The sequence below is a fragment of the Anguilla rostrata genome, chromosome 6 (genome assembly GCF_018555375.3).
Source record: "Anguilla rostrata isolate EN2019 chromosome 6, ASM1855537v3, whole genome shotgun sequence".
NCBI lineage: Eukaryota > Metazoa > Chordata > Actinopteri > Anguilliformes > Anguillidae > Anguilla > Anguilla rostrata.
The window spans coordinates 235,001-256,159 of record NC_057938.1 but is presented as its reverse complement, the minus strand read 5'-3'; the positions used below and the strand labels follow the sequence as shown (position 1 = coordinate 256,159).

Below are 21,159 nucleotides of genomic sequence, written 5' to 3'. Positions count from 1 at the left end.
TGTGGGGTGCAGGGCGTGCAGGGCGGGGCTGAGCTGTGTGGGGTGCAGAGCAGGGTTGGCCTGTGTAGGGTGCAGGGCGTGCAGGGTGGGGCTGACCTGTGTGGGGTGCAGGGCATGCAGGGCGAGGCTGACCTGTGTGGGGTGCAGGGCGTGCAGGGCGTGCAGGGCGGGGCTGAGCTGTGTGCGGTGCAGAGCGAGGTTGGCCTGTGTGGGGTGCAGGGCGAGGCTGACCTGTGTGGGGTGCAGGCCGTGCAGGGCGGGGCTGAGCTGTGTGGGGTGCAGGGAGGGGTTGGCCTGTGTGGGGTGCAGGGCATGCAGGGCGAGGCTGACCTGTGTGGGGTGCAGGGCGTGCAGGGTGGGGCTGAGCTGTGTGCGGTGCAGAGCGAGGTTGGCCTGTGTGGGGTGCAGGGCGGGGCTGAGCTGTGTGGGGTGCAGGGCATGCAGGGCGGGGCTGAGCTGTGTGCGGTGCAGGGCGGGGTTGGCCTGTGTGGGGTGCAGGGCGGGGTTGGCCTGTGTGGGGTACAGGGCATGCAGGGCGAGACTGACCTGTGTGGGGTGCAGGGCGGGGCTGAGCTGTGTGGGGTGCAGAGCGGGGTTGACCTGTGTGGGGTGCAGGGCGTGCAGGGCGGGGCTGAGCTGTGTGGGGTGCAGAGCAGGGTTGGCCTGTGTAGGGTGCAGGGCGTGCAGGGTGGGGCTGACCTGTGTGGGGTGCAGGGCATGCAGGGCGGGGCTGAGCTGTGTGGGGTGCAGGGCGTGCAGGGCGGGGCTGAGCTGTGTGGGGTGCAGGGAGGGGTTGGCCTGTGTGGGGTGCAGGGCATGCAGGGTGAGGCTGACCTGTGTGGGGTGCAGGGCGTGCAGGGCGGGGCTGAGCTGTGTGCGGTGCAGAGCGGGGTTGGCCTGTGTGGGGTGCAGGGCGAGGCTGACCTGTGTGAGGTGCAGGCCGTGCAGGGTTGGGCTGACCTGTGTGGGGTGCAGAGCGTGCAGGGCGGGGCTGAGCTGTGTGGGGTGCAGGGCGGGGCTGAGCTGTGTGGGGTGCAGGGCATGCAGGGCGGGGCTGAGCTGTGTGCGGTGCAGGGCGTGCAGGGCGGGGCTGAGCTGTGTGGGGTGCAGGGTGGGGTTGGCCTGTGTGGGGTACAGGGCATGCAGGGTGAGGCTGACCTGTGTGGGGTGCAGGGCGTACAGGGCGGGGCTGAGCTGTGTGGGGTGCAGAGCGGGGTTGGCCTGTGTGGGGTGCAGAGCAGGGTTGGCCTGTGTGGGGTGCAGGGCGTGCAGGGCGAGGCTGACCTGTGTGGGGTGCAGGGCGTGCAGGGCGGGGCTGGTCTTGCTCTTCCTCAGCTGGTTCTGCTGCTCCAGCCACTCGCGCTCCTTCTCCACGGCGCGGATCGACTCGCGCAGCCTCTCCAGGTCCTGCTGGTACTGCTCCCTCTGGGACTGCAGATTCCTCTGCTCCTCCTGCAGCCGCGCCTCCTGCTGCAGCGCCTCCTCCTGCCGGCTCTGCAGCGCCTCCTCCTGGGCCTGCAGCTGCAGCCGCTGCTGCTCACACTCGCGCTGCCAGCGCTCCTGCTCCTGCCGCTGCTGGCTGCGCAGCCGCTGGAAACTCGCCAGCTCCTCCCGCTGCCGCTCCAGGTTCCGCTGCTTCTCCTGCTCCAGCAGGGCCCCCCCCGCCCCCCGCCCACGCCCCGACCTCCCCCCCGCCCCCTCCAGCGCTGCCGCTCGCTGCAGCTCGATGTGAGAGTCCTGCTGCACCACGACCGCCTGTGGGAGAACAGCAGCACAAATTACGACCCAATGCTAACAAACATCCACCAAACAACCACCAAACATCCAACAGAAACCCGCCTAACTGCAGCCAAACATCCACCAAACACCCGCCTAACTGCAGCTAAACATCAAACAAAAACCAGCCTAACTGCAGCCAAACATCCAACAAAAACCCGCCTAACTGCAGCCAAACAACCACCAGATACCCGCCTAACTGCAGCCAAACATCCACCAAACACCCGCCTAACTGCAGCCAAACATCCACCAAACACCCGCCTAACTGCAGCCAAACATCCAACAAAAACCTGCCTAACTGCAGCCAAACATCCACCAAAAACCCACCTAGCTGCAGCCAAACATCAAACAAAAACCTGCCTAGCTGCAGCCAAACATACACCAAAAACCTGCCTCGCTGCAGCCAAACATCAAACAAAAACCCGCCTAACTGCAGCCAAACATACACCAAAAACCCGCCAAACATCCACCAGATACCCGCCTAACTGCAGCCAAACATTCGCCAAACATCCACCCAACACCAACCTAACAGCAACCAAACATCCACCAAACATCAGCCTAACTGCAACCAAATATCCAAACGCCAGCCTAACTGCAGCCAAACATCCACCAGATACCCGCCTAGCTGCAGCCAAATATCCACAAAAAACCCGCCTAGCTGCAGCCAAACATCCACCAAAAACCTGCCTAGCTGTAGCCAAACATACACCAAACATCCACCCAACACCAGCCTAACTGCAACCAAACATCCACCAAGCATCCACCGAACACCAGCCTAGCTGCAACCAAACATCCACCAAACACCAGCCTAACTGCAGCCAAACATCCACCAGATACCCGCCTAGCTGCAGCCAAACATCCACAAAAAACCCGCCTAGCTGCAGCCAAACATCCACCAAAAACCTGCCTAGCTGCAGCCAAACATACACCAAACATCCACCCAACACGAGCCTAACTGCAAATAAACATTCACCAAACACCAGCCTAACTGCAACATCCATCAAACATTCACCCAAAACCAGCCTAACTGCAAACAAACATCCACCAAACACCAGCCTAACTGCAACCAAACATCCACTAAGCATCCACCCAACACCAGCCTAGCTGCAACCAAACATCCACCAAACACCAGCCGAACTGCAACCAAACATCCACCAAACACCAGCCTAACTGCAACCAAACATCCACCAAGCATCCACCCAACACCAGCCTAGCTGCAACCAAAAATCCACCAAACACCAGCCTAACTGCAACCAAACATCCACTAAATCACCAGCCTACCTGCAGCCATGCATCCACCAAAGTCAGCCTATCTATAGCCAAACATCCACCAAACGTCAGCCTACCTGCAACCCGTCCACCACAGTCGAAGCACAGCCACCAATCTTTAACCAAACTCCCACCAAACACCCAAACACAAAGGAAAATGCTAAACAAGCAAAAACAGGCCACAAGAACAGCTTCAGTGGCTGAATATTCTGCCCCTTCATGCTGGAGGTTGGACTGTATATGCAGAGGAAGCTCTGATAAAGATCTGCCTCCTGTTTCCTCATGTCTGTCACACAAGCACCAAAACTTTTCAGCCAATGGCTGGCTTGATGATGACTGTACAGCCGAGTGTTCAGCCAATGGCGGGCTTGAGTGTTCAGCTGAATGTTCAGCCAATGGCGGGCTTGAGTGTTCAGTTGAGTGTTCAGCCAATAGCAGTGGAGTGTGCATGATAAATTCACACAGGTGAATGCTCCTACCTGTAGAGTATACAGCCTCTGCGACAACTTCAGGACTCTGTCAAAAAACTAACATAAATAAAAGGTCATGAATTCACATCCACATTTACACAAATCAACCAACAACATGTCAAACTTACCTGTATACACACACACACACACACACACAGCTCAACAAACAGCATGTCAAACACACCTGCACACACACACACAACTCAACAAACAGCATGTCAAACACACCTGCACACACACACACACACACACACACAACTCAACAAACAGCATGTCAAACACACCGGCACACACACACACACACACACACACAAAACAACAAACAGCATGTCAAACACACCTGCACACATACACACATACTGCAGCGAAAGGAGGTTCAGTCTCACTGCAGCTAAAGGAGGTTCAGTCTCACTGCAGCTAAAGGAGGTTCAGTCTCTCTGCAGCTAAAGGAGGTTCAGTCTCACTGCAGCTAAAGGAGGTTCAGTCTCACTGCAGCTAAAGGAGGTTCAGTCTCTCTGCAGCTAAAGGAGGTTCAGTCTTACTGATCATTTCCCACCTCTGCCACAGGAAAGGTGTTTGAGTCAGAACGGCTCCGCCTGGTCTGTGCGTTCTCATCAACCTGAGGGGAGGGAGAGAGAGGGGTTAGGGAGAGAGACAGCGAGAGAGGGAAAGAGAGAAATAGAGAGAGGGAGGGAAAAGAGAGAGGGGTTAGGGAGAGAGACAGCGAGAGAGGATGAGAGAGAGGGAGGGAAAAGAGAGAGGGGTTAGGTAGAGAGACAGCGAGAGAGAGAAAGAGAGAGAATGAGAGAGAGGGAGGGAAAAAGAGAGAGGGGTTAGGGAGAGAGAGAGTGAGAGGGAGAGAGAGGGAAAGAGAGAGAGAGGGAGGGAAAAAGAGAGGGGTTAGGAACAGAGGGAAAGAAAGGGAGAGAAGGAGAGCCACAGTTACTACATAAATGTGGGATGTCTGATGGAGGCATCACAAATGGAAAACCTGACAGTGACATCACTAATGGAACACCTGACAGTGACATCACGAATGGAAAACCTGACAGTGACATCACAAATGGAACACCTGACAGTGACATCACGAATGGAAAACCTGACAGTGACATCACAAATGGAAAACCTGACAGTGACATCACTAATGGAATGCCTGACAGTGACATCATCAATGCAAGGCCTGACAGTGACATCATTAATGGAATGCCTGACAGTGACATCATCAATGCAACACCTGACAGTGACATCACCAGTGGAACACCTGACAGTGACATCACCAGTGGAATGCCTGACAGTGACATCACTAATGGAACGCCTGACAGTGACATCACTAATGGAACGCCTGACAGTGACATCACTAATGGAACGCCTGACAGGGACATCACTAATGGAACGCCTGACAGTGACATCACTAATGGAATGCCTTACAGTGACATCACTAATGGAATGCCTGACAGTGACATCACTAACGTGATGTAAGTGTAAGTAAGTGTATAATTCGTCCAGGCACATAGAGTTGCTGTAATCAGTCCGGCTTCATGCCTGGCCACTCGACAGACTGCACTCCTCTCGGTCAGTGAGTCACTTCATGCCGCACGAGCAGCCTCCCTCTCCTCTGTCCTGATTCTGCTAGATCTCTCAGCTGCTTTCGACACTGTGGAGCACTCCATCCTCCTGTCCTCCCTGGCAGCAACAGGGATTTGTGGCACAGCCCTTGACTGGATTGAGTCCTATCTCTCCGATCGCTCCTTCCTGGTTGCCTGGGCTGGTAGAGTATCTCTGCCCTGCACCCTTGTCACGGGAGTTCCCCAGGGCTTAGTCGTCGGTCCCCTCCTCTTCTCCTTATACACCAAATCGCTTGGCCCTGTAATCTCTGCCCATGGCTTGTCTTATCACTGCTATGCTGACGACACACAACTCTTTCTCTCCTTCTCCCCATCGGACACACAGGTCCCTGCCCGCATCTCCGCCTGCCTGAGGGACATGCAGAGCTGGATGGACAATCACCACCTGAAGCTCAACCTGGGTAAGACGGAGCTAATCTTTATTCCTGCTCTAACCTCTCCCCTCCTTGATTTTTCCATTTCCTTCGGGGACACCGGACATCACCCTGTACCAAGAATCTCGAAGTGGTGATGAACAACAGGCTGTCCCTCTCCAAGAACATCGCAGTGGTAAGCCGGGCGTGCAGATTTTTCCTGTATAACATCCGGAGAATCTGCCCCTTTCTCACCACCTACTCAACCCAGCTCCTGGTCCAAGCAATGGGACTATCCCGCCTAGACTACTGCAACTCTCTTCTGGCTGGCCTTCCAGCATCTGCCATCGGACCCCTGCAACTCATTCAGAATGCTGCAGCTCGTCTGGTCTTCAACCTTCCCAGACACTCCCATGTCACCCCCCTGCTCACTACCCTCCACTGGCTGCCCGTTATGGCTCGCATCAAAATCAAAACATTGGTCCTAGCATACCAGGCAGTCAAGGGATCAGCCCCAGCATACCTCCACAAGATCTTCAAACCCTACATGCCAGCCAGACCCCTCTGTTCAGCTACCTCAGGACACCTGGCACCTCCCCCTCTTCGCACCTGCGCTTCCCGAACACGTCTCCTGTCTGTTCTGGCCCCACAATGGTGGAATGACCTTCCCGTGGAAGTCAGAACAGCTGAGACCCTGACCACCTTCAAACGACGACTGAAGACTCACCTCTTCAGGCTGCACCTCTCCACATCCTTCCCTACCTCTAATTGACTATATAATCTTAGGGTTGTAGCTAGGTAAGCTGTTTATCTTAGTTGACTTATTTATTACACTTGTGCCTACTCAGCTATTGCTTGTTCTATTTGCATAGACTGTTTTGTTGCAGTTTTTGTTGTGTTAATAAGATTAACCTACAGGGTCCAAGTTAAACTATGCGGTCGTTACCTGCGCTTCGAACTATACTTCCCTCTAGGGTTTTCAACACACTTGTTCCTGGTTATGGTTATACACTTTGTTGTACATCACTCTGGATAAGAGCGTCTGCCAAATGCCTGTGATGTAATATAATGTAATGGAACGCCTGACAGTGACATCACCATGGGGAAACCAGATGGTGCAACTGCATGTGAGCGTAGCGCATGTAGAGAGACCCACCAGCTGCTCCAGGATGTCAGTGCCGCTGAGCTCATTCAGCTGGGGGACAGAGGTCAGGATCCTGTCCCTTTCCAGGCCCTCCACAGCCACACCCTCCACAGCCACGCCCTCCACAGCCATGCCCTCCACAGCTGTATCTTCCTCATCACAGGCATTATTCAGCATCTCCTCCCTCACACCCCCCAACAGGAAGGCCTGCAGGTTCTCCACTGAAAGGGGGGGAGAGGGGGGTGGGGGGGAATTAGGACAGGGAAATCTGAGGCTGTCAGACTTTTCTAGGTTAATCTTATGGTAGGGCTGGGATATATATGGCCATGACAATTATCAAATTATACTCTTTAATTATACCCGATCCTGAGGTAAACAACCACACTTAAGAGGCCTCGTGAAAGGTTTTTTAGGGTTAGGGTTAGGGTTAGGGTTAGAGGGGTTAGGGTTAGGGTTAGTGTTAGGGTTAATGCACTGGACTGTTATATACTGCACTGCACTGTTGCTATGCAGCTTCCATGTGATTGACAAAACAAATCGCAACTGGACAACCTTGCTGCTGATTGGCCGTCAACACCCAACTGACAACAGTGGCAACATTCTTTTCTCTGTAAACATTCTTTATTTTGGCTGTTTACAACAGCTTCAGATATAATTAAAAAGAAAAAACAAATTATCCTTAATTATCTAATTTATTATTACTGGGGTATATCACCCAACCCTATCTTACAGTACTATGAGCCTGACCAGCTTAACCTTACAGTACTATGAGCCTGACCAAGTTAACCTTACAGTACTATGAGCATGACCAGGTTAACCTTACAGTACTATGAGCCTGACCAGGTTAACCTTACAGTACTATGAGAATGACCAGGTTAACCTTACAGTACTGTGAGCATGACCAGGTTAACCTTACAGCACTATGAGCCTGACCAGGTTAACCTTACAGTACTATGAGCCTGACCAGGTTAACCTTACAGTACTATGAGCCTGACCAGGTTAACCTTACAGTACTATGAGCCTGACCAGGTTAACCTTACAGTACTATGAGCCTGACCAGGTTAACCTTACAGTACTATGAGCCTGACCAGGTTAACCTTACAGTACTATGAGTCTGACCAGGTTAACCTTACAGTACTATGAGCCTGACCAGGTTACCCTTACAGTACTATGAGCCTGACCAGGTTAACCTTACAGTACTATGAGTCTGACCCGGTTAACCTTACAGTACTGTGAGCCTGACCAGGTCAGTCACTGTGTCTGCTGACTCCTGACCGCTGGTAGGTGGGTCGTGATGTAAGCCAGCTCAGTGGCCAGTGCGGGGAGAAGCAGGACCGCACGCTCACACTGAGCTGCAGAGAGAGAGAGCGACTAAACAAAGGACGAGTTACCCTCAGCGATGGCCCCCGTCAGCAGCTGCTCCCCCTGCTGGAGGTCAGAGGAATCGCAGTGCAGCAATAAGCGGGAGCGGGTGGGGGTGTCCTGCACCCCCGTCAGCGCCTCCGTCAGCTCCGCAAACATCTGCAGCTTCTCCGACAGAACCTGTGCAACCTCCGCATCTTTCACCAACAACCGCTCTGCACACACACACACACATACATATGCACACGTGCACATGCACACACACGCACACACACACATACATATGCACACGCGCACATGCACACACACACATATGCACACGCGCACATGCACACACACACATACATACATATGCACACGTGCACATGCATACACACACACACACACACACATATGCACACGCGCACATGCACACACACACATACATACATATGCACACGCGCACATGCATACACACACACACACACACACACACACATACATACATACATATGCACACGCGCACATGCACACACACACACACACACACACACACACACGTACGGGCACGCACACATGCACATGCACACATACAGAACTGATCAAAATACCACTCCTAAAACTGACATACCTCTGTGAACACAGACATTCAGCCATGAACACAGACAGACAGAAAGACAGACAAACAGACATGAGTACAGACAGACAGACAGAGACGTGAACACAGCCAGACAGACAGCCAGACACAGACAGACAGACAGTCATGAGTACAGACAGACAGAGACGTGAACACAGACAGACAGACAGACAGACAGACGTGAACACAGGCAGACAGACAGGCAGACAGCCAGACACAGACAGATAGACAGACGTAAGCACAGACAGAAAGACACAGACAGACAGACAGACAGACAGACAGACGTGAGCACAGACAGACAGATAGACAGACAGCCAGACACAGACAGACGTGAGCACAGACAGACAGACAGATAGACAGACAGCCAGACAGACGTGAGCACAGACAGACAGACAGGCAGACAGACGTGAGCACAGACAGACAGACAGCCAGACAGACACAGACAGACAGACAGAGAGACAGACGTGAGCACAGACTGACAGACAGACAGACAGACGTGAGCACAGACACAGACAGACACAGACAGACAGACAGGTCTTACCCTGGAACTGCCGCAGTTTGATGGCTCTGGCTTCCTCCTGCTCACTGAAGAGCTCCTCCTCCACATCTGGGCAGCTGGGGGCGAGGAAAGCCACACTCATCCGCAGCTCCCTTGACCCTCCCGACTCCCCACCCTTCCCTCCCCCCATCCCCTCTATGACCCTCCCCACATTCTCCACCTTCTCCCCACTCTTTCTCCCTGATGTCTCCCAACTCTTGCTCTCCCACCGTCCCATCACCTGTGCCCTTGATCCCCTCCCCTCTACCCTCCTCCAGCTGATCTCACCAGAGATCATCCCCTTCATCGCCCACCTGATTAACTCCTCCCTGACTTCTGGCACCTTCCCGTCATCTTTCAAAAGAGCCCACATCACCCCCATTCTGAAGAAACCAACACTGGACCCCTGCCTCACCCAGAACTACAGACCGGTATCCCTTCTTCCATTCCTATCTAAAACTCTCGAACGTGCTGCGTCCAACCAACTTTCCTCTTTTCTTTCTAAACATAACCTCCAAGACCCTCAGCAGTCTGGTTTCAGACCCGGTCACTCGACGGAGACTGCCCTGCTCTCCGTCACTGAGTCTCTCCACGCAGCACACGCAGCATCCCGTTCATCTGTCCTAATTCTTCTTGACCTCTCAGCTGCCTTCGACACCGTTGACCATCCTACACTTCTGTCTTCCCTGACAGAATTGGGAATTTGCGGACCAGCCCTCAACTGGATTGCGTCCTATCTCTCCGGCCGCTCCTTCCAGGTTGCCTGGGCTGGTGCAGTATCAGCTCCTCGTCCCCTCACAACTGGGGTCCCTCAGGGCTCTGTCCTTGGTCCCCTCCTCTTTTCTCTGTATACTAGGTCCCTTGGCCCTGTTATTGCCGCCCATGGCATGTCATATCATCTCTATGCAGATGATATTCAACTTTCTACTCTTTCTCTCCCACAGACACTCAGGTCTCCGATCGCATATCCGCCTGCCTGAGTGACATCCAGAGCTGGATGACCAAACACCAGCTCAAGCTCAACACAAGCAAAACGGAACTTCTCATATTCCTTCTCTTACCTCTCCCACTTCTCATCTGCCCATTTCTTTAGGAGACACTCCCCTACACCCTTCGCAGAGTGCCCGAAATCTTGGAGTTGTGCTGGACAACAGGCTGGCACTCTCTGAGAATATCGCGGCAACCACCCGGTCGTGCAGGTTCATCCTGTACAATATCCGCAGAATAAGACCACTCCTCACCAATTATTCCACACAGCTCCTGGTCCAGGCCATGATACTGTCACGTCTGGACTACTGCAACTCCCTCCTGGCTGGCCTCCCAGCATCAGCCACCAGACCCCTTCAGCTCATCCAGAATGCAGCAGCACGTCTGGTTTACAACCTCCCTCGTGACTCCCACGTCACTCCCCTCCTCATCTCCCTCCACTGGCTACCAGTGCAAGCTCGCATCCGGTTTAAGACACTGGTGCTTGCTTTCCAAGCAGTCAAGGGGTCAGCTCCTGGTTATCTGCAGAAGATGATCAGACCCTACAAGCCGGCCAGATCGCTCCGATCGGCTACTACAGGGCGGCTGATTCCTCCCCCAACACGAGCAGCAACAAGGTCTCGACTCTTTGCAGTTCTGGCCCCACGATGGTGGAACGATCTTCCAGTGGAGGTCAGAACAGCAGAGTGTCTGAGCACCTTCAAACGGAAACTCAAGACGCACCTCTTCTCTGTGTACCTCTCTCCTCTTCCCTAAACCCCCTCCCATAACTATAAAAAAAAAAAAAAAAAAAAAAAAAAATTTTTGGTTCAGACTATCTTGTTTCTCCTTAATGTATGCTACCATAGTAAAGGCTTTTTATCTGCATTTTGTTCAATGGACTTAAGTGGACTTGATCCTGAGTTTGGTTACACTGTTGTAAGTCGCTCTGGATAAGAGCGTCTGCTAAATGCCTATAATGTAATGTAATGTAATGAAAGGGGCGGGGGAGGAGTTAAAACAGGAGGGGTGTGGCTAAGGGGGAGCAGCTGTTAAAGCAGCGTATGTGGTTGGTTGTTCAATTGATTGGGAGGGGGCGTAGCTGAGTTGCCAGGAGACCCCACCTCTCCACAGCCTGGCGAATCAGGGCCATCCAGGCATGGCAGTCCTCCTTTGAGGAGGTGTGGATCTCATACATCTCCGGCTCAGCAGAGGAGGCGCAGATCAGGAACATGGCCTTCTCTTCATGAGCCACCTCCCGCACAATCAGCTTCTGCAGGGAGATCACAGACGGCTTGCCATCCTGCAGGACAGACACACAGACATGCGGGCTGGTCAACAGAGAGACAGGCAGCAAAACAGACAGACGGGCAGACAGACAGGCAGATGCACAGACAGTCAGACAGACAGACAAACAGGCAGACAGACAGATGCACAGACAGACAGACAGACAGAGAGACGGACGGACAGACAGGCAGGCAGATGCTCAGACAGACAGACAGACAGACAGAGAGACGGACGGACAGACAGGCAGGCAGATGCTCAGACAGACAGGCAGACAGACAGACAGACAGACGCGCACCACCACAGAGAAGCTGTACTTCTGGTCCTTCTCCTGCAGGAGCAGCAGCACGTCAGAGCAGAGCACGGCCAGGACGTCTCTGAGGCGGCCGGAGGCCGCCTTCCAGGCCACAGCGCCCTGGTGCAGCAGCGAGCGCCGGCCCATCGCCAGGTCCTCCCGCCGGAACAGCCGCCCGTCCTTCATCCGGCCCGCGGACCGCGACTCCAGCCGGCTGGCAATGTCACGCAACCGCGCAGCACGCTCGAACACGCACACCTGCCCGTCCACCTGGCCAATCAGCTCCTTAATCAGCACCAGGGCCCGCCCCAACTCCTGCTGCTCCACCGTCCCAGCTGGACACATGAACACATTAACCACAGCCAAGCCCACACAATTAGCATATTAACCACAGCCAAGCCCACACAATTAGCATATTAACCACAGCCACGCCCACCCAATTAGCATATTAACCACAGCCACGCCCACCCAATTAGCATATTAACCACAGCCACGCCCACACAATTAGCATATTAACCACAGCCACGCCCACCCAATTAGCATATTAACCACAGCCATGCCCACACTATTAGCATATTAACCACAGTCACGCCCACACAATTAGCATATTAACCACAGCCACGCTCACACAATTAGCATATTAACCACAGTCACACCCACCCAATTGGAATATTAACCACAGCCAGGCCCACCCAATTCACATATAAACCACAGTCACGCCCACCCAATTAGCATATTAACCATAGCCACGCCCACCCAATTCGCATATTAACCAAAGTCACGCCCACACAATTAGCATATTAACCACAGACACGCCCACCCAATTAACACATTAACCACAGCCACGCCCACCCAATTAGCATATTAACCAGAGTCACGCCCACACAATTAGCATATTAACCACAGCCACGCCCACACAATTAGCATATTAACAACAGCCAGGCCCACTGAATTAGCATATTAGCCACAGTCACGCCCACACAATTAGCATATTAACCACAGCCACGCCCACACAATTAGCATATTAACCACAGCCACGTCCATACAATTAGCATATTAACCACAGTCATACCCACACAATTAGCATATTAACAACAGCCACGCCCACTCAATTAGCATATTAACAACGGCCACGCCCACTCAATTAGAATATTAACAACAGCCAGGCCCACGCAATTAGCATATTAACCACAGCCATGCCCACTCAATTAGCATATCAATCACAGCCACACCCACACAATTAGCATATTAACAACAGCCACACCCACCAAATTATCTCATTAACCACAGCCACGCCAACCCAATTACCTCATTAACCACAGCCACACCCACCCAATTACCTCATTAACCACAGCCACACCCACCCAATTACCTCATTAACCACAGCCACGCCCACCCAATTACCTCATTAACCACAGCCACGCCCACCCAATTACCTCATTAACCACAGCCAAGCATATCCAATTACCTCATTAACCACAACCAATCCCACCCAATTACCTCATTAACCACAGCCACGCCCACCCAATTACCTCATTAACCACAGCCACTCTCACCCAATTACCTCATTAACCACAGCCACGCCCACCCAATTACCTCATTAACCACAGCCACTCTCACCCAATTACCTCATTAACCACAGCCACGCATATCCAATTACCTCATTAACCACAGCCAATCCCACCCAATTACCTCATTAACCACAGCCACGCCCACCCAATTACCTCATTAACCACAGCCACGCCCACCCAATTTCCTCATTAACCACAGCCACGCTCACCCAATTACCTCATTAACCACAGCCACGCCCACCCAATTACCTCATTAACCACAGCCACGCCCACCCAATTACCTCATTAACCACAGCCACACATACACAGTTACCACAGTTAACCACATTCAATCTTGAGAATGACCTTGTCAAACCATGTTGAAGAAATGTGAAGAAAAATTTAACATTTAAAAAAGTGGCTGACAGGTGTGCAGGGGTTAATCTAGACTGACAGGTTTGCAGAGGTAACTGTAGACTGACAGGTGTGCAGGGGTTAATTAATTAATGTATTTATTAAACCTTTATTTAACCAGGTAAAAGTGATTGAGAACAACTTCTCATTTACAACACTAGACTGACAGGAGTGAGACAGGTGCACACAGGGGTTCCAGTACCTGCAGTATTGTTCAGAATGCGCTCCAGCAGAACGGGATACTTAGTTATGCGCTGGGTGACCAGCAGGAGGCACTCTGGGATCCCTAGCCTCTGCACAATGGCCAAGGTACCGATTTTCTTGGAGAGAAAATAAACTTGTGATTTCTCTATAGCCTTACTTTATACCAGAATACCAGCGCTATATTTGCATATATTCATATATTAAATGAGTGTTGTAGAACTTGTACTGTGTTTTGATTTTGGAATTTAGCTTCATTGCCTGTAGCTAGGGACCCCAGCTAATCTAGGGCACATGACCCAGAATAATTTCAATTCACATGTATTTACCATCTAAATCCTTAAATCTCAAACACAGTACACCAGTGCAACAGTAGCCACCTCATACACTGCACATAAATATTTTTTTAACAAATCCGTACAAGCACAAAAAACAACAATACAGTAGCAATTAGACAGAAAAACAGCACTCATGATGTGAAACAAACAAACAAGAGTGAATCCTCTGTCAGATGGGACTCATGAACATCTACTGTCCCTGCCTATAGCACACTCAGGTAACGATGTGTTAATAATCTCAGTTTTATACACTGACGTCATGTTTCTGATGGATTCTGTGCCCATGCAGGCATATGTAATGCCTGTGCAGGCATGCATAATGCCCATGCAAAAATGCGTAATGTCCATGCAGGCAGGCTTAATGCTCGTGCAGGCATGCGTGATGCTCGTGCAGGCATGCGTAATGCCCATGCAGGCATGCGTAATGCTCGTGCAGGCATGCGTAATGCCCATGCAGGAATTTGTAAAGCCCATGCAGGCATGCGTAATTCCCATGCAGGCAAGCGTAATGCTTGTGTAGGCATAAGTGATGCCCGTGCAGGCATGCGTGATGCTTGTGCAGGCATGTGTAATGCTCGTGCAGGCAGGCATGATGCTCGTGCAGGCATGCGTGATGCCCATGCAGGCATGCGTGATGCTCGTGCAGGCATGCGTGATGCCCATGCAGGCATGCATGATGCTCGTGCAGGCATGCGTAATGCCCATGCAGGCAGGCGTGATGCTCGTGCAGGCATGCGTGATGCTCGTGCAGGCATGCGTGATGTTTATGCAGGCATGCGTGATGCCCGTGCAGGCATGCAAAATGCTCATGCAGGCATGCGTGATGTCCATGCAGGCATGCGTGATGCAAAAGCTTCAACCGCCTCTCCTCCTCTCACCCGTATCAGGCTCTGAAACCTCTTGTTGCTCTGGAGCTGCTCTTTGTAGAAGCTGACTGCGTCGCCATAGTGACTGCAGAACTCTCCGTAGCTTTCCACCATCCTGTCTCCCCAATGCCCTGAAAACTGCAGAAGAACACAGACCCAAATTTACTGCAGTGCCGCGTTCTGCCCCCCACACTGCCCCGAAAACTGCAGAGGAACACAGACCCACATTTACTGCAGCGCCATGTCCTGCCACCGCACTGCCCCCCACTGCCCCCCCACTGCCCCAAAAACTGCAGAGGAACACAGACCCAAATTTACTGAAGTGCTGCATGCTGCCGGGTCTAAGGGGGAAGGCGGGGCTATTGGGCAGACGGGGAGGTACCTGTGCGGTCAGGATGTCTCCCAGCCTGTTGATGGCGTAGTTGCGCTCGCTCCCAGGCTCCAGGGCCTGCTGCCGCCGCTCTTTCAGGCGGAGCAGGAAGTGCTGGTGGATCTCCAGCAGGTTCTCCACCTGAGGGAAGAGTCGCTCCACCTTCTCCTCCTCCATCTGCAGGCCCTCCCGCAGTGCATGCGCATATACCCGCAGCATCAGCTTCAGCGTGCGCACGTGGTGCACCTCCGTCTGCACCAGCTCTGTATGGGGGCCCAGTCACATCATCACTATCACGACATCAACATCGCATCACTATCACAACATCATCACCATCACAACATAAACACCACTATTACAACATCATCACTGCCACAACATCAACATCACAATCACAACATCCTCACTGCCACAACATTAACATCACATCACCATCACAACATCATCAATATCACAACACTGTCACAACACTATGATAGTGGTGTTGATGTTGTGATGGTGATGACGTTGTGATAGTGGGGATATTGTGACAGTGATGACAATGTGATAATGATGTGATGTGGTTGTGATAGTGATGAGGATGTGACTGTTATCGCTTTGTGCTAATGCTGATTTTGTGATAGAGATGATGTTGTGATAATGTTTATGTTGTGTTAATGCTGACATTAACATCACATCACTATCTCATCATCAATATCACAACATCCTCACTATCACATCATCATCACTATCACATCATCACTTTCACAACATCATCACTCACACATCATCACTATCACATAATCACTTTCACAACATCATCAATATCACAACATCCCCACTATCACAACATCATCACTATCACAAAATTATCACTTTCACAACATCATCACTATCAAGACAGCATCACTTTCACAACATCATCACTATCAAGACAGCATCACTATCACGACATCATCATTATCACAACATCACTATCACAACACCATAACTTTCACAACATCATCACTATCATGACATGATCACTTTCACAACATCATCACTATCATGACATCACTATCACAACATCCTCACTGCCACGACATCAACATCACTATCACAACATCCTCACTGCCACGACATCAACATTATCATGACATCATCACTATCACAAAATCAGCATCAGCACAAAGTGATCACAGTCACCACCTCTTCACTATCACAACCACATCACAGCATTATCACAATGTCATCATTGTCACAACATCCCCACTATCACAACATCATCACTATGACAACATCCTCACTACCACAACATCATCACTATTACAACATCAATCGTCAGTATCACAACATTATTATTATCACATCATCACTATAACAACATCAATATCATCACAGACATGACATCATCATAATCACATTATCACTTGTCACTGACATGACTGCATAACTATCACAACACCATCACTTTCACAACATCATCACTATCACAACATCATCACTATCATGACATCCTCACTGCCATGACACAACATCACAACTACTATCACGATATCACTCTTACCATTAACCAGTATTTTCCCTTCCTTGCTTTCCCCAGTGTGATAATTCTGACCATCATTTACACCAATTAACTACCACCCCACTACAGTATCAAACGCTGTCACTATACTACCACCCCACTACAGTATCTAACACAGTCACTATACTACCACCCCACTACAGTATCTAACACTAACACTATACTACCACCCCACTACAGTATCTAACACAGTCACTATACTACCACCCCACTACAGTATCTAACACTAACACTATACTACCACCCCACTACAGTATCTAACACAGTCACTATACTACCACCCCACTACAGTATCTAACACTAACACTATACTACCACCCTACTACAGGGTGTAACACAGGCATCACCTTGAGTCTGTGCACTTTAACGGGTGTCATGATGGCGCACTCACCATAGATCACATCCTGCCTCTTTATCGCCTCCTTCTGGTAGGTCTTCAGGAACTGCGGGTCTACATCGCTGCTCCAGGACTCCGCCTCAATGTCCTGGGCGTCCAATTCCAGCTCTGCCTTTAAAGCAGCATACTCCCCATCTAAAAACAGGAAGCGGATTACTCTCAGCCAAGCCCTGGACTACACTTTCCATCAGCCTCTCCAAATAGCATGGAGAGATTATGCTATATGCTACAGGTAGAGGTGGGACACATATACAGGTATAACCACAGATACATGCACAGGTATGCTACAGGTAGAGGTGGGACACATATACAGGTATAACCACAGATACATGCACAGGTATGCTACAGGTAGAGGTGGGACACAGATACAGGTATAACCACAGATACATGCACAGGTATGCTACAGGTAGAGGTGGGACACAGATACAGGTATAACCACAGATACATGCACAGGTATGCTACAGGTACAGGTGGGACACAGATACAGGTATAACCACAGATACATGCACAGGTATGCTACAGGTACAGGTGTGACACAGGTATAACCACAGATACATGCACAAATATGCTACAGGTATAGGTGTGACACAGGTATAACCACAGATACATGCACAAATATGCTACAGGTATAGGTGTGACACAGGTACAGGTATAACCACAGATACATGCACAGGTATGCTACAGGTGCAGGTGAGACAGAGCAGGCTGCTCAGCAGGACGAGGGCAGGACTCACCTTGCAGAGGGGTGGATTCCGCGCTGGCTGGCAGAGAGAGTCTGTCATCAGAAAGGCGCTTGATTCTGAGGGTGTCCACCTCGTCCATCTCACCTGAGACTGAGCACAGAGACACAACTCCAGCTTCCGGGGAGAGGGACTGAAACACAGGACTATCGAGGTAAACTGTAAGCAGAGGTAGGGTAGGGAAAGACGCACAACAGGATTACCCATGTAAAACCAGAAATAGAGAAGGACCAAGATGAAGGCAGAAATTCAGGAGGATGGGAGGGGGTTTCGGGGCAGAGAAATGGTGTATTTGTGGGGTACAGATCAGCTGCTGCAGACTGATTGGATAGGAGTCGTGGGATACAGACCGGTTGGGTAGGGGTTGTGGGGTACAGACCGGTTGGGTAGGGGTTGTGGGGTACAGACCGGTTGGGTAGGGGTTGTGGGGTACAGACCGGTTGGGTAGGGGTTGTGGGACACAGACCGGCTGGGTAGGGGTTGTGGGACAGAGAGCGGTTGGGTAGGGGTTGTGGGGTACAGACCGGTTGGGTAGGGGTTGTGGGACACAGAGCGGTTGGGTAGGGGTTGTGGGGTACAGAGAGGTTGGGAAGGGGTTGTGGGGTACAAACCGGCTGGGTAGGGGTTGTGGGACACAGAGCGGTTGGGTAGGGGTTGTGGGGTACAGACCGGTTGGGTAGGGGTTGTGGGACACAGACCGGCTGGGTAGGGGTTGTGGGACAGAGAGCGGTTGGGTAAGGGTTGTGGGGTACAGACCGGTTGGGTAGGGGTTGTGGGACACAGACCGGCTGGGTAGGGGTTGTGGGACACAGAGCGGCTGGGTAGGGGTTGTGGGGTACAGACCGGTTGGGTAGGGGTTGTAGGGTACAGACCGGTTGGGTAGAGGTTGTGGGTACAGACCGGTTGGGTAGAGGTTGTGGGGTACAGAGCGGTTGGGTAGGGGTTGTGGGGTACAAAGCGGTTGGGTAGGGGTTGTGGGGTACAGACCGGTTGGGTAGGGGTTGTGGGGTACAGACCGGTTGGGTAGGGGTTGTGGGGTACAGACCGGTTGGGTAGGGGTTGTGGGGTACAGAGAGGTTGGGAAGGGGTTGTGGGGTACAGACCGGCTGGGTAGGGGTTGTGGGGTACAGACCGGTTGGGTAGGGGTTGTGGGACACAGACCGGCTGGGTAGGGGTTGTGGGACACAGAGCGGTTGGGTAGGGGTTGTGGGGTACAGACCGGTTGGGTAGGGGTTGTGGGACACAGACCGGCTGGGTAGGGGTTGTGGGACACAGAGCGGTTGGGTAGGGGTTGTGGGGTACAGACCGGTTGGGTAGGGGTTGTGGGACACAGAGCGGTTGGGTAGGGGTTGTGGGGTACAGACGGTTGGGTAGGGGTTGTGGGACACAGAGCGGTTGGGTAGGGGTTGTGGGTACAGACCGGTTGGGTAGAGGTTGTGGGACACAGAGCGGTTGGGTAGGGGTTGTGGGGTACAGACCGGCTGGGTAGGGGTTGTGGGACACAGAGCGGTTGGGTAGGGGTTGTGGGGTACAAAGCGGTTGGGTAGGGGTTGTGGGGTACAAAGCGGTTGGGTAGGGGTTGTGGGGTACAGACCGGTTGGGTAGGGGTGTGTGGGGTACAGACCGGTTGGGTAGGGGTTGTGGGGTAAGACCGGTTGGGTAGGGGTTGTGGGGTACAGAGAGGTTGGGAGGGGTTGTGGGGTACAGACCGGTGGGTAGGGGTTGTGGGAACAGACCGGCAGGGTAGGGGTTGTGGGACACAGAGCGGTTGGGTAGGGTTAGTGGGGTACAGACGGTTGGGTAGGGGTTGTGGGCACAGACCGGCGGGTAGGGGTTGTGGGACACAGAGCGGTTGGGTGGGTAGGGGTAGTGGGGTACAGACCGGTTGGGTAGGGGTTGTGGGACACAGACCGGCTGGGTAGGGGTTGTGGGACACAGAGCGGTTGGGTAGGGGTTGTGGGGTACAGACCGGTTGGGTAGGGGTTGTGGGGTACAGAGCGGTTGGGTAGGGGTTGTGGGGTACAGACCGGTTGGGTAGGGGTTGTGGGACACAGACCGGCTGGGTAGGGGTTGTGGGACACAGAGCGGTTGGGTAGGGGTTGTGGGGTACAGACCGGTTGGGTAGAGGTTGTGGGGTACAGAGCGGTTGGGTAGGGGTTGTGGGGTACAGAGCGGTTGGGTAGGGGTTGTGGGGTACAAAGCGGTTGGGTAGGGGTTGTGGGGTACAGACCGGTTGGGTAGGGGTTGTGGGGTACAGACCGGTTGGGTAGGGGTTGTGGGGTACAGACCTAGCACTCCAGAGCAGTTGGGTAGGGGCAGTATTTGGCAGTTTACTGGGTCTTTGAGGGGTGAAGGTCATGTCTGGCCTCAGGGGGGCGCCGGTGTGTCCATGAGGTATGAGCTGCTGCTCCTGTAGAGAACCACAGAGGAACAGGAATCAGAACGCACAGTTCGGGGAAGGCCCTTTTCTGTTCCAGCACAACTCCCCCGGGCACACAGTTTGGGGAATGCCCTTTCCTGTTCCAGAACAATGCCCCTGGACACACAGTTTGGGGATGGCTCTTTCCTGTTCCAGCACAATGCCCCCGGGCACACAATTTGGAGAAGGCCCTTTCCTGTTCCAGCACAATGCCCCAATGTCCCCACTGGATGGATAAACAGGCACCACCAGTTCATAAACTGTCTTTAATCCATTACAATGGTCTTTATACGGTGCCTATGGCTTTAAACAGTCTATACTGCCTATAGCATTGGGAGTTTAAAACATTAGCATGTTTAAAACGTTAGCGAATTTAAAGCTTTAGCAAGTTTAAGCATTAGCGAGTTTAAGCGATAATGAGTTTAAAGCGTTAGCGAATTTAAAGCTTTAGCAAGTTTAAAGCTTTAGCAAGTTTAAAGCGTTAGCAAATTTAAAGCGTTAGCAAATTTAAAGCGTTAGCGAGTTTAAAGCCTTAGTGAGTTTAAAGCGTTAGCAAGTTTAAAGCGTTAGCGAGTTTAAGCGTTAGCAAGTTTAAGCCTTAGCGAGTTTAAAGCGTTAGCGAG

At 52.1% G+C, this 21,159-nt stretch overlaps 2 protein-coding genes across 9 annotated transcripts in view; one reads left to right on the top strand and one right to left on the bottom strand.

The window, feature by feature from the left end:
* The window catches only part of LOC135258090 (calcium and integrin-binding family member 3-like), a 14,659-nt gene extending 9,039 nt beyond the window's left edge, over positions 1-5,620 (top strand). Inside the window, exon 6 of the mRNA XM_064341327.1 lies at positions 5,466-5,620. Within this exon, the coding sequence (XP_064197397.1) occupies positions 5,466-5,493 (28 nt within the window). The 3' untranslated portion in view covers positions 5,494-5,620. The remainder of the gene's footprint in view (positions 1-5,465) is intronic.
* LOC135258089 (rho guanine nucleotide exchange factor 18-like) overlaps positions 1-21,159 on the bottom strand; it is a 27,230-nt gene that overhangs the window by 1,739 nt on the left and 4,332 nt on the right. For 5 of the 8 annotated variants that reach the window (XM_064341319.1, XM_064341325.1, XM_064341324.1 and 2 more), the window contains exons 2-15: positions 20,406-20,527; positions 18,112-18,276; positions 17,372-17,512; positions 15,450-15,700; positions 15,080-15,205; positions 13,865-13,982; positions 11,702-12,033; positions 11,244-11,422; positions 9,157-9,230; positions 8,029-8,214; positions 6,650-6,858; positions 4,072-4,134; positions 3,525-3,572; positions 1,285-1,755 (exon numbers count right to left, since the gene is read on the bottom strand). In XM_064341319.1, the coding sequence (XP_064197389.1) occupies positions 1,285-1,755; positions 3,525-3,572; positions 4,072-4,134; positions 6,650-6,858; positions 8,029-8,214; positions 9,157-9,230; positions 11,244-11,422; positions 11,702-12,033; positions 13,865-13,982; positions 15,080-15,205; positions 15,450-15,700; positions 17,372-17,512; positions 18,112-18,199 (2,286 nt within the window). In that variant the 5' untranslated portion in view covers positions 18,200-18,276; positions 20,406-20,527. The remainder of the gene's footprint in view (positions 1-1,284; positions 1,756-3,524; positions 3,573-4,071; positions 4,135-6,649; positions 6,859-8,028; positions 8,215-9,156; positions 9,231-11,243; positions 11,423-11,701; positions 12,034-13,864; positions 13,983-15,079; positions 15,206-15,449; positions 15,701-17,371; positions 17,513-18,111; positions 18,277-20,405; positions 20,528-21,159) is intronic. The other 3 variants (XM_064341320.1, XM_064341326.1, XM_064341321.1) reach the window with 2 other exon arrangements.